This window comes from Lineus longissimus, chromosome 2, assembly GCF_910592395.1.
Source record: "Lineus longissimus chromosome 2, tnLinLong1.2, whole genome shotgun sequence".
Classification (NCBI taxonomy): Eukaryota; Metazoa; Nemertea; class Pilidiophora; order Heteronemertea; family Lineidae; genus Lineus; species Lineus longissimus.
The window spans coordinates 21,872,084-21,885,769 of record NC_088309.1 but is presented as its reverse complement, the minus strand read 5'-3'; the positions used below and the strand labels follow the sequence as shown (position 1 = coordinate 21,885,769).

The window sequence follows — 13,686 nt, the reverse complement described above, 5'->3', positions numbered from 1 at the left end:
CAACAAGGCCACTTGAAGCTTCCGCTTCCCCTCACTCCTCTTTTGAACCAGTTGTCTGGGAAGGACTGCCAAATCATGTCTCTATCTGTATGTGGTGGAGAGTAATAATCAGCCCGGGAGGTCGTCGGGAGTGTCACAATCATCTATCTGATTGTGATTGATGAGGATCAATAACCAGATCCAATCACACATTTCCATCTGAATGTGATGGAGGATCAATAAGGCGGTCTTTAGGACTGCCACATACAAGTCTCTATCTGAAGATTGGTGGATCAACAACCAGCTCTGTGAGTCTTCAGGTGTGTCACAGTAACGTGATGAAGAGACCAATAACCAGCTCTGTGAGGTCTTCTGGTGTGTCACAGTAACGTGATGAAGAGACCAATAACCAGCTCTGTGAGTCTTCAGGTGTGTCACAGTAACGTGATGAAGAGACCAATAACCAGCTCTGTGAGGTCTTCTGGTGTGTCACAGTAACGTGATGAAGAGACCAATAACCAGCTCTGTGAGGTCTTCTGGACTGTCCCAATCACGTCTCTATCTGAATGTAATGGGGATCAATAACTAACTCTAGGAGGCCTTCAGGACTAGCCCACTCACTTCCTATCTGAATGCGATGAGAGGCCAATAACCAGTTCTGGGAAGTCTTCAGGACATTTACAATCGCGACTCTTTTTGAATGAGATGGGAGATCAATAGCCACCTCTGGGAGGTATTCAGGACTGTCACAATCACATCTCTATCGGTGATTGCCAATGGTCCGTTACCAGTGGGACACTGATGGCTTTAACCTCCCCTCGCTCCTCTCATTTGCCACCTGAAGCCCACTGATGCTGGCTGTCTGCCCTGTCTCTAGAGCTATCGCTGCTTTGATCTATAATGCTATGAATGATGAGTATGATGATTGTGCCCTGTCTTTAACAAACTTACCATCGACATGTGTCCTCTCTTCGCATTCCACCAAAACGCCATGATGCCTGTATAGTTGTGCCCTGCATTGTGAACCATTTACATGATATGCGTATGTCTTTGCTGTGTTCCCTCACGCAACGATGTGTGCATGGTTGTGCATTGCTACTAGTTACCGCATACGCCATCTCACTATCTAGATGTCCATCCCTTATGTTGTTATCACCGGCGCTATGTATGTGTGGTTGTGCTCTGCCACAAGTCAGCCACCATATCTAAATACCCGACCCTGTCTTAGTTGTGGTTCCCGATGATATGATTAAATGGTTGTGGCCTGCCATATGTCTCCTCACTGCCCTGCAGATGCCCAACCCTTCTGTTGTGATCCATGTGGCTGAGTCTGCGTGGTAATGTACCCTGCCCCTAGTCTGTTTACCATCTGGATGCAGGACCCGGTCTTTCCTGTGGACCCAGATCTCCTGATTGTGTATGAACGTGCCAAGTCCCAAGAACCATATACATGTCCTGTGTCAGCTTTGATCTCGTATGCCATGATGTTTGTATGGTGCCCAGTCTCGTCTCTGATGTGAACCCAATACTATGCCCGTAAGGTTGTGCCTATCGATCGAACCAACTTACACCCAGGTTTTGCTGTTTGATGGTTGTGCTCTGTCTCAAGTAGGTGTACCATCTGCATGATCGTCCTGTCCTTGAGTCTGCACGGGTCCCAGGCACGGGTGTTGTCCATCACGAGCAGTCTTTATGCTGTCTTTCCGTCCACTGTCACATTCTTTGCCCTGTATGGTTTAGTCCAGTCTCAAGTATATTCTTGTTCATCTAAATACAGTGCCTCTAAGGATCAAATGCTCGGAAAGGATAGAATCAAGAATGAGCGCCAGTAAAGACAGGGCTCCAGGCCCGTCATAAAAGACATTGTCACAACCAACTATATCTTAGTTGAGAGTGGGGGGACATAATTTTAAAGTGCTTCTCATCGGGGTAATACAGTAAAACTGTATACAATGATCCAATTTTAGTTGGATTTTTTTCACTGAGGAGTGGTCAGTCATGAGAGCCTCAGGCCAGTCTGATTGTCACCAGTCCAGAGGGAAAATACCTGATAGTTATTGAGCCTTTCCCTCAAACTGTCAACTATTTCATGTCGTTTGTAAATTAGTGTAGGAAGAACCATGTAATGTATGGGCTTTCGCCCACCAGGCTCCAACTTAATGACAACGCGATATATATCCTTTACATTCTTTATTTTCGCTTGCTTCCTTTGCTCGGTCTAGACTCGACCCGCGCCAAGGCTAATCTCTCTCTACAGAAAGTACCCCTTGGTTCACCTGGTAGCATTACATAACAGAGCCTGGCATGAGATGGCACAGGATGTTCCTATTGGCTGTTACCAGTGAACCTAATACATATTCATATGTTACACTGGCTGCACATCACATTCATTGACTCTTGCTATGGGCAGAGAGAACAGTTGGAAAAAGTTATGATGCTTGCTGAAGTTGGTCTTTGCATCGAGATCATTATAGGATAGTTACCACGATTCAATTTTACCACTAGCAGGCCTATAGCCTGTTAATATCTTGTATTTAATCCAAAAAGTTCTCCAGTGGATACCAGCCCACTGCAACATCAAGGGGAACGAGAAGGCCGACCATCTGGCCAAGGAAGGAAGCCAACTACACCAGAGTGACCTGTCCCTAACATATAAGGAGGCAAAAACCAATATCAAAGCTGCCTACTGGACCAAGTGGAAGGAAGAGCACGAGGGATATGATGCTAATGACAATTGCAACAAACTCACCAGAAGAGGCCAGGTCATCATATTCCGACTGCGAACCGGCCACAGCAGGTTACGCAATCATCGAAGACAACGACTTGTGCTCATGTGCCACAGAACCGATGACCGTGGCACACATCCTGACAAGATGTGCGAGATTGGCAGCTCTGAGAAAAGACATCTGGCCAGAAGGTACCTGAGCCTACAAGACCAGCTCTATGGAAACCTCCAACAGCTGTGAAACACCATAGAATACATCAGAAGATCGGACTTGACTGTCTAGAGTGAACGAGAAGAAGAAGAATCCAAAAAGTTGTGCATTGTTGTTAATTGTTAATAATCCGATTAAAAATTGTACATATGCAGGTGCCATTTTGTTTGCTTTAGTCTTTATGGTGTAACACATAGTGTAACATGGTTGGATGGGCATGGACACCCGATTTATCTGGTAGGCCATGCTCTGAGAATGTCACAACCTGTAACTGAGACATATGCAGATACGTTTGCAGATGTGTTATCAGAGGCACATGGACAATGTCACAACGGGAGGTGATGCTCAAGCTACTTTGCATTTGTTTCAGACATCGTCTTCCTGGATTGTCCTAGATCTCAAACCCCTAATGTACATACTAAATGAGAAGCCATACAAAACACTGATCTGGCCTGCATGTGGATAAAAGGGGTAGGTGGTGTCCCTACATGTATTCCTGACCTGAATTGTACCAGGTATGGTGCAAACAGGTTGATAGGGACAATTTCACAATCTGTGACAGCCCTTGCTCCAGCTATTTATAACCAGGTTGTGATATTGTCCGGGGGAGGGGGGGGGGAGTGAAGCTCCCATCATCTCAGCAAAGATTTCAGTTCTAATTCTGCCGCGAGACAGCACTACCGTCGCAAAAGCTAATTTGAGGCCAGAACTTGAGGCGGGTCTTATGACCTTACATAAGGTGATACCGTTGACGGTATCAACATCATCAACACCAATGCCCTCATTATCATCACTGAAATCAAAATCATAGTCTGGCAGGACAGCCTGAACTTGCTGGAACCAAAGTCCGGGTCTTTTCTGGCCACGTAGCCACTGGACGAATGAAGACGCTGGCAGCACTGCCTGTTCACTTCAGTGGAGCAGGTGACAAAAGAAACGTTTTAAACCGGTGACAACACTGGGGGAACCTAGGTGTATGAACGATCATAAATATTGAAACCACCCAGGCAAAAGTTTGCTTCCACATATGTACAAGTACAATGAAGGGGTTAAACAAAATAACACCACCCCAGTATATGTTTTAGCTTGTATTAGAATTCGATAAGATGTTAACACCAACTTTGTGTCCTTGCATGAATGACCAGTTGTATACAAGTCTGGCATTTAGACAAAAATTGTATATCACAATAAATATTTGTGGAAAAATATACACATCTTTTATATATTGTCTTCTCATTGCGTATAAATCCCTGTCGATACCATTATACGTTACCACTTCTAACCTACACTATATACAAGAAGTATTGTGTTCACTATATTGTTTATAAAGTTTTAACATCACAAAATGCTGATCTTTGCCCAGTTGCCTTATTGGTGTTAGAGACTAATTCCCATTAGCTGATTGAACATTATCACCTTCAGTAAATTTCGTTTACAATAGTCAGGACTTTTTAAAATGCCAACGTCACTATACTAACACCAAATCAGCAACAGGACCCTTTATCTTTTGCATATTGATATCATCCCAGACTTAAAATGTTAGAAATGATGATATAATACTTGGCACTCTTCCTCAGACAAGCTATGGGATGCATAGAATAACAGAGCAAGCAGATTTTCATGTCCACGTACAGGGTGTAGAAAAAAACTTATTTTTGAAGTATTTCTGTGAAAAGTGACTTTTCCAAAAAAATCACAATACATCAGCTTTGTTGCTTTAAGAGGACTGTTTTGGCCGACTTTCTATGTGTCTAAAATGCACAATATAAACACGCCTCTATTCTCAGGAAAAAATATAGATAAAAAATATAGATATTTTTCTGTGAAGCCTACATGATTTGAGGACATTATATAAATAGCAAGTGCAAAATACTACCAACAGAATATGCTACATGAAAGCACGTCTTTGGCCTAACCATCAACTATCTATCTGCTCTCATTAACAAAGTATCCGACCAAAAAACAAGGTGCCGCAAATACAACACCGGCTTGTGATGAATTTGACAACATCTAACCACCTTTTGCTGTGTTCATTGGCACCTGTGTCTGTTTTTCAGGTAATCCCATCTAAAATTATTTATAAAGCGCTCCAATCACTCAGAAGGTGGGTATTCTAGAGCTCTTTCCTTCATGAAGGCAGCTGCAAATAGGCGGGCCTTATAATTTATAATTGAACCTTCTACTTTGACAAGAACTGGTGCAAGTCGTGGACCCTATTTTCCCCCACAACTACTCAAATCATTCTCAAGCATTTTCCGAAAACCATTTGTCTGCATGTCAACTTCACAATGTTCCTGTGTTGCATTTAACTCAGATCAATTGGGGCAATCTCGCCTCATCTTCAAATGGTTAGATAATGTTTGAGTGTGCATGAAGGATTGTTTTGGGTGAAAACCAGGTCGACAATTTACACATACAGCAGCTCACCAAGGTAGTTCACATGATCAAAAAAGTATTCTACACCAAACATGGCGAACACCTTGTCTACTCTTCAAATAGTGTCTGGTCATCTGCTGGTCTGTGATAATCCGATTTCAAGACATGCGACTCCACCTTTCTTTATACCAGCATGCCCGGTAGTCAACTAATCAAAAACATGCAAATATACTACCAAGTAATTGGTGAAGGCAGCATAGCAGATAAAACTTAAAATTGAACACTTTTGAAGACTGGATTAGGAGGCCTCAGCTGCTTTTAATCCATAATAATTGGATACAAAGGGGTGAAAGCAATTACAGTGGAACCCCGGTCGGCGACCACCTCAGTAACGCGACCACCCCGCGAACACGACCAAAATTCTCCGGTCCCGAATGGTTTTCTCTCTAATTCTCATTAACTGGCCCTCGCTAACACGACCACCCCGGTACCCAGACCGCGACCACCAGCTTGGTCGGTCCCAAACTGCAAATTAACCCCGCTAACGCGACCATGAGGCCTAATTGCCGTAATCAACCATGACCGCATCGTATCAATTGGCACCTTCTCGCAAATCCGTGTTGATAGTTAGCACCTCGAACACAATGACCATGGGAATCCATATGAAAATAAATGATGTGTAAGTGAGTTTGATCAAATGTAAGCGCAAATAAAATGAAGAATAAACTTTCTTTTCGACTCACGGTTTGTTTTTCATCATTTAGTATTAAATGATGTCAAGAGGCATGCACACGTAGTTTTTAGGACAAATAAATTATGTTGATTAGTAAGAGTAGGCATACCGATACTCAAAGTAAAGAATGCTTACTACGTCGTAATATTGATAAAATACGTTTTTAAAAAGATGATTTAATCAGTACCAGTTCAAATTGGCTGAAGTTAAAGCAGGAAGACATCAGGAATAATTCTCAACATCTTCTCACATCACCTCTCTCAATGTTAGCGGGAATATTAGCTTGACATCAAGAAGGGCAGCTGCCGATGGTGTGAATGACATGCTTGCTCTAATTAGCATGCTCAAGTTTTAATGTAAAGTTTGGTCTAATTAGCTCTCGTCAGTTTATTTACTCATTTACATAAGTTGTAAATTAAACGCAAAACACTCAAGAAAATGATTTTTTATTCGTGATATACACACAAATTATCGAATCACCCGGTGGCGTAGTCATTAATGCATGTCAATGTACACACAGCATATCTGCTAGGACGATGTTTTGGCGGGAAAACCTACTTATGATTCTTAAATTCACTAACGCGACCACCCCGGTAACACGACCACTTCGGCTTAGTCCCTTGGGAGGTCGTGTTACCGGGGTTCCACTGTATTTGCCTTCGTAGAACAGGCATGGTGGTTTCCTTGTGCACCTAGTATTCAGAGTTAGCATCCCAGTTTAATGTGTTGCTGTTAACTGTTTAATCTCTTCACTGAGGACTTTGGTCATGTGGATGGCTTTATTCGCTTCCTCTCCTCCAACCTGCTCCAGGGCCAACGAAGCTGCCTCTCGTACAGTGGAGATGAAATCATTACGCCTGAAAGAAAGAACAGATGGATAAACTTGATGGGACACGCTATGGGATAGGAGGCACTGTGATGTAATCTCGTGTGATGTGATGCAATGTGCATGTAATGTGGCACAATGAGGTGTGTTTTGTATTACATTTAAGGTATTGATAAGTAGCTGCAGGTCCTTGGTAATCTTATCAAGACCCCTTTGCCATTTGGAGACCAAAAATGCAGACAAAAACCTAAGACATCAGGCATGGAGCTGAATTACTGATGACTGTAAAAAGCTCTGGCAGCTTCATTTCGTTCAGACACAAAATGACTTACCAAAGTTGGACAAGTTTCGGCACTGCTTCTTGGACCTTGAGATGTCCTAAGGCAAGGCAGCCACTCTCCCTAACCAATCTATCCTTATCATCAAGGCAGTCAAGGAGTTTCTCTCTTGATCTTGGTGTGTTCGTTTCAGTCCTGGCCAAAGAGATGGCAGCGACAGCTTTGACATTGTTATCAGAGTCGCTGAGAAGATCGATCAAGGCTTCAATCACAGGTGGGCTCTTGAACTTGCCTGAAAGGACAGTATTAACTCAAGTTATCAGCACACTTTCTTCAACAAAACTATGCACATGCGCCGTAGTGTGTACCTAAAAGACGGAATTTCGAAGCTGCATAGTTGTCTCACTCACCCAAGTTCTCAATGGCTTCTACACGCACAGACGATTCCATGTTGAACACTTCTCTGATTGTGTAACTCTCTACCGCTTGGTCTTGGACACGCACCCAGAAAGGCTGTCTGCCGTTAGCCGTCATACAGAACCCTAAAAAGAATTATCAAACAATCAATATATGCCTCACATCCGCAGAGCAGTTTATGGTAAAGTCCAACGCACATCCATGTCTTAAGCTCAGGTGTGTTCAAAAGTGTGTTCAATCACATGTTTTGAGGTAATAAACTGGAGATTTTGGCCAATTCTGCTTTTTCTCATCATTGCCCATACAGACCTGGGGCACTCACCCAAGGGGAATACAAGATGCCCTTAAATAAATCACGCTAACAGACTACTTACTATCATATTTCCGTTTCAACAACGTATTGGCAGCAACTTCTAACTCTCGATGCAGGATGGAGATGAGCCACACTTTATCCTTATTCTCCTTGAAAATCTGGTTGATCTGCTTCTCGTATTCCTTTGTGAATTTAGTGACAAAGCTGAACAAAAAAGACACAGTTTAGAGAAAATCCAGAGCAGGGCCTAGGCCTGGCAAATCTTCTTTCACTGTGTTAGCACCTGTGAGTGTTCACTGACTGTACTCATAATGTTGGATGCCGACTGAGGTAACTGACCTGGTAGAGGCTGGTCATTGGCAAGTTGAAAGCAAAAACAGATCCCTGAGTACACTGTTTTATTACATTACTGCAAACAGTTTCAGTGTCCTACCAACCTGGTTTTAGTGCGACACTACATGTACGCAGAAACTTACTCGAACCAAGGTATCTCCTTATTTTCCTGAAAGTGCCGCTCCCAAAATGTGTTCATGTGTGCTTCATCCATCACATTAATTTCATCTTCTTCGCCACCATCAGACAAGTTACGATTCAAGACATTATGTCGACTCTGTTGTCTGTTTAACCCTAGAAGTAGTAAATTAACAATACATTTATTGTACTGCAATCCTACTAGACCTCGTACCATGTCAGTATTTCACTGCATCTAAGGGCGGTATCGACATGCCCCAGGACTTGGATCTTGGTAATAATGTATTGTCCTCAAGCAGGGAGTTTGATGCAAGAGGTTTTGAGCCGAATCTAAATGCAAACCTGATTGGCCGATACATAGTTTACTCGTCGATAGATGATTACATTGAGATGGTTTCTCAACTGCCCTCTAAGATTTCACCACTGCATCAAGAGCACGTGGACATGGTTACAAGCTGCTCATTCTTCAAAAATAAGTGTTCAAGATTCTGTAACACAAGCTGAACTGCCTCCCTTAAACCTTAAGCAACTGAGTTTGATACGATGAATACCCCGAAGACTGGCAAGAAACATGACAGACCCGAAACTGTGCTTAGAAGCTAGGTCACTTCTCTCTTCTAACTCGATTGCCTGGGGGTTTGGAGTAAAAAAGCCAGCTCAAAAGCCTGAGGTCGAAAGGCGGACTGAAACTCCTACCTCTAGATCTTCCAGCTGATTCATCCTTGTTGTCGTCATCTTCTGAATGACCACCAAACCAAGTATTGACCACATTTTCATCCTTGTTGCCAACTACTTCCTTGATTCTCTTGATGACAGGCACCACTTGGTCGTAAAATTTACTGACATCGGAGAAATCGTACCATTCGAATCTTGCAAGCTGGAGACGCCTGTTGAAAGTCAGAAATATCTTTTTCAACCCTGCATCAAAATATTTTTGAATTCCCATGATCCACACTTTCCAGTTATAACTTTTATTGATTATATTCTTATAATCTTTGGGTTTTTCTCTGAGTAGATTGTAATTACTGTTCTCCTCAAGATGCCAGTGGTACAGACTGAGTGTATGCATGTGAAAAGAATAAGACAAATTATGCACTCTTTTTACACAAAAACATTTCACATTTCAGTGTCCATATTTCCCAACAGATCAGCAAGATGAGACAACCTGATGGGCAGGGTAGCTAGGCCAATCATCTTACGAATACTTACATTCCAGTGTCCATATTAGCAAACAGGTCAGCAGCATCGGACAAACCGACGGGCAGGATGGCTTTATTCGAGATGTAGGACAAGGCCAGCTCATCTTGACAATACTTGGATGCAATTGCCTTCTCACTCACAAGGAATAAGAATACCTGGAAATTAAATAACACGGGTTGAAAAGAACACTAAAAGAAAACAAAATAGAGGTCAACTTGTTCGGTGATCATTTTTTATGCTATCAAATTAAAAAAATATGATAACAAAAATCCTTGATCAATTATCACCATCAAATAGTTTAGCATTGATGATGAGTGTTGGGTGTGGGTGATAAAGAAATGATGATGCCACCTGCCCCGCCATGTATGATACATATTGTTCATGTTGTTGTGACATCTGAACAAACCAGGAAAATCATTGCCTATACAAAAATATGATACTGACAAATTAAATTGTGTAATTCTCCTCAGGAATATTGAGTAAGTCAAAAATTGGTTTTGAGTGTTGTGTAATAGACCAAGCCAAAATATTGCACAGGGGCCAGTCAGTAAAAGCCATACACATTACTATTAAATCAGACAATGAAAGCCCACAATTTAAATGGGTCAAACTTGATGTCCAAAGCATTCAGACATTGATTAATAAGACAGCTGTCTACAAACAGAACCTTCACAAATTTTTAACATTCAATACTGATATCAAGAGTCTCATGCAAATTTCCCATTCCACAAAATCAAGGATGACAATAACAATTTTGGATCCATAGGCCTTTCGATGCATCAGAGCCCAAACATATCAAATGCCAACACGCAGAACAGGTCAGAAGGCCTAAGCCGACTCCGGAAAGTGCCATAAGCCTCTGTGACAGTTTGTTCCAAGTGAACCGCATCACTGGTCAGCACCCAAACAAACTACTTCGAAAATGTCAATTCCACCTGAACTCTCGCTTGGATATCTCACACACAGGGATGCACAGTAGCTCTCTACGCTGGGTGGCACCATTGATTGGTGGCATGAGTGAAGTTTTGAGTATGTACAAAACCCCAACAAAATTAACATTTATTAATCAAGTCACAGCCTACACGCCACTTTAAAACTGGTCTGGATAACTATAATAGTTGGCTAAAATCTTTCTGCATTATTTCATACTGACATGACTGATATTTGGAATTTCAAGTTTGCACAGGAGTTTCAAACCATGGTAACATCGATTTAGCACACAACATGTGGCTCACTGAATGAATTGACAAGTGGTCTTGTGTAAATTCCCATAATGACAAATTGTTCCCACATAACAAAAAATATTATGAGCACTAATGCCTTGCTTTTATTGAATAGGATGTCATATTTTCCTTTAGGTAAGTAGTGTCTGTCCAACACTGAACATGCAGCCGCAATGATGTAAACTGAAGCAAAGGTTGTCCCAAATTATTTTTTAAAACCATTTCATAGAGCAAGGAGTTTAGTTTTTGGATTGGCTGCAGACAACATTATCCGGAGAAAATATGTAACCCTCACTTCATTTTTTAGTTAGAGATAAGGCATCAACAAAATATAAACATTTTCCCCCCTGACTCTGATTACATTGAAAAAGATGATCCCTATTTTGTTTTTCAACGGGTAGAATCCAGCCATCATGATTCTTGGCTTCAGTGTTTAGGGATGGCGCCTTACAAATGCCTTACCTTGCAATCAATCACAGCCTGACCAATTTTACTCAAGAAATCAGCACCAGCATCCAAATCTGTCACATCATTCCAAACGCTAATGCCTTCTTTCTCAATTGATGCTGTAAGAAATAAGTCAACAGAATTAGTCAAATTATTAGAGACTTGAGTGCAGAATTAGAAACTTGTTATGATCATGAAAAGAAGATACCGGTACAAATTGTGAACCTTGTATTGATAAGCTGAAAACAATCAAATTGCAGAAATATTTTACATGTACCGGTTAGCAGTTAGTTATGACTGCAGATAGAAGCAGCCATCATGACAGTGAGATCCATGTAAATTGAGTGGTTACAATGGTGTAGTCATACAAAAGGTTGGGCACCAATTATTTACAGGCCAATGTGACTCTGACTCTGTCATACCAGGGAGGAAGAATCAAGCACAAGAAACTGTCACTAGTTCAACCTTTATTGGAAACAATCTTGCCAAAAGAGCAAGAGTGAGAAAAATTGTATATACATTTTATCTGAAGAAAATAAGTTACCTTTCAATTTGGTCATAATATCTGAATTCGTTCTACTGTAGCTTATCATGACATCTTTTACTGGTTCTTCCATAGGCTTTGCCTCTGAGGCAGGCCTTGCCTGGCTGGTTACATTGGCACTGGCCTGACTGGGACGTTGTTGCTGTCGAGATGGGGTTCCCTTATGATGGCGATGCTTACGTTCCTTGGAAACATCTGAGCTTCCAGTGTTACCCATGATCTGAAAAAAGCAACGGAATCATAAAATCAACACATGATAGAGGGGCTAGCAGTGGCTTCCTCCTACTACTGTACTGGCATGACTGGTGTCTAGACATGCATTGAACAGTACAGTGGAGTGGTGAAATTACGAAAAAAAGTTAACAGAAAGCAGCTCGCCGTAAGTCTACCTACCAGTCGCACAGTGGTAGTTATTTCTCTTTACTAGATGGGGATTATTATCCTGCCCTGAATTACAACGTCATCTGTGATTGAATTTGGAGAGAAACAGTGATTTACGAATAAATACGAAGAAAGGGAGTGGAGCATTCCATTCCCAGGGGATTTTCCACGACCAGGGATTCCATACTTTTTCTCTCACGTCATTCTAGTTTTCAGCCAATCATCATTCAGCAGATCGGGAAATAAGACAATTCGAAAATCAATCCCCCGGGCGCCGGGCCAAATGTCCAATTTACATGCACCCGCTGAAATTGTCACAGTCGGTTGAGTGAGACTTGGCAACTTGGCAATGATGACCGCCATTGACGCTTGGAGAATGTTCGAAAACGTTTGACTGGGTGTCTCAAAATCAGTGCAAGAGAAATCGGCTCGATAACATGGATAGATTGAGAGCGTTTGACCTGGTTACTCTAAGGTTTGACAGATCCCCACATATTCTCAATCAGTATAGACTCCTTGGACAGAGGAACAATTAGGCCGGTGCACTGAGTCTAGTCTGGAGTGTACTGTAACTCAGCCGGATCGGCCCCGGGGTAGTCCATCGCGTCATGTCATCCTAATTGGATCGATGACATGACGAGGCCGTCCAATGCGTCAGGAGTGTAGAAGAATTAACTGAAATTTACCCTGCGAGAGATGGCTGAGGCCAGGGTCAGAGACATCTTGACCCCGCAATGTTTTCAGATCGCTATGGTCCAACTAAGAGATAGCCTATGTGTGCCAGTCTGTTTAAGCGTCAGTGAATAAATGGAACAGTAGGCCTATTGGTTGGAGAGAATGCCTTCTTTAATCTTGTGCCAAAGGTTTACTCGAGGTTAGATGAGATAGCGGGTGGAAACATGTATAATATATGGAGAAGAGAGTAAGAGGATGGGGAAGTGTATGGAGAAGAGAGACGCCTCCCTGTACCAATGGTTCCAAGTGTCATGTGAGTAAGAGGATGGGGAAGTGTATGGAGAAGAGAGACGCCTCCTTGTACCAATGGTTCCAAGTGTGTCATGTGAGTAAGAGGATGGGAAAGTGTATGGAGAAGAGAGGCGCCTCCCTGTACCAATGGTTCCAAGTGTGTCATGTGAGTAAGAGGATGGGAAAGTGTATGGAGAAGAGAGACGCCTCCTTGTACCAATGGTTCCAAGTGTGTCATGTGAGTAAGAGGATGGGGAAGTGTATGGAGAAGAGAGACGCCTCCTTCGTCCTTGTACCAATGGTTCCAAGTGTGTCAGATGAGTAAGAGGATGGGGAAGTGTATGGAGAAGAAAGACGCCTCCTTCGTCCTTGTACCAATGGTTCCAAGTGTGTCAGATGAGTAAGAGGATGGGGAAGTGTATGGAGAAGAGAGACGCCTCCTTGTACCAATGGTTCCAAGTGTGTCAGATGAGTAAGAGGATGGGAAAGTATGGAGAATAGAGATGCCCCGTCATGCCAATGATTTCCGCTTTACTGAATGTACGGGGACATACTCCAGGACAGGAAGATATCAGCATCTTATTGATTTTATTCAC

The 13,686-nt window shown here is 42.4% G+C and overlaps 1 protein-coding gene across 2 annotated transcripts; it reads right to left on the bottom strand.

Moving 5' to 3' along the window:
* Positions 1-3,990: 3,990 nt before the first annotated feature.
* Positions 3,991-12,302, bottom strand: LOC135482872 (uncharacterized). 2 transcript variants are annotated; one of them, XR_010446278.1, is made up of 11 exons: positions 12,137-12,302; positions 11,744-11,963; positions 11,215-11,318; positions 9,539-9,684; positions 9,026-9,216; positions 8,335-8,485; positions 7,920-8,062; positions 7,539-7,670; positions 7,183-7,420; positions 6,677-6,881; positions 3,991-5,650 (listed from the first exon to the last, which is right to left on the bottom strand). XR_010446278.1 is itself a non-coding variant. In XM_064763342.1 (10 exons), exons 2-10 carry the CDS (start codon positions 11,958-11,960, stop codon positions 6,743-6,745), a joined length of 1,461 nt encoding a protein of 486 aa, XP_064619412.1. In that variant the 5' UTR covers positions 11,961-11,963; positions 12,137-12,302; the 3' UTR covers positions 3,991-6,742. The 2 variants fall into 2 exon arrangements, 1 of the variants encoding a protein (XP_064619412.1); XM_064763342.1 differs by having other exon boundaries at positions 3,991-6,881.
* Positions 12,303-13,686: the final 1,384 nt, after the last annotated feature.

Excerpts from the sequence above, each read along its gene's own strand:
- LOC135482872 (XM_064763342.1), bottom strand. The coding sequence starts at position 11,960 with ATGGGTAACACTGGAAGCTCAGATGTTTCCAAGGAACGTAAGCATCGC. Across the intron at positions 8,486-9,025 it reads ATCAGCTGGAAGATCTAGAG|GGTTAAACAGACAACAGAGT; the intron begins GTAGGAGTTTCA and ends TACTACTTCTAG. Across the intron at positions 6,882-7,182 it reads CCGAAACTTGTCCAACTTTG|GCGTAATGATTTCATCTCCA; the intron begins GTAAGTCATTTT and ends TCTTTCTTTCAG.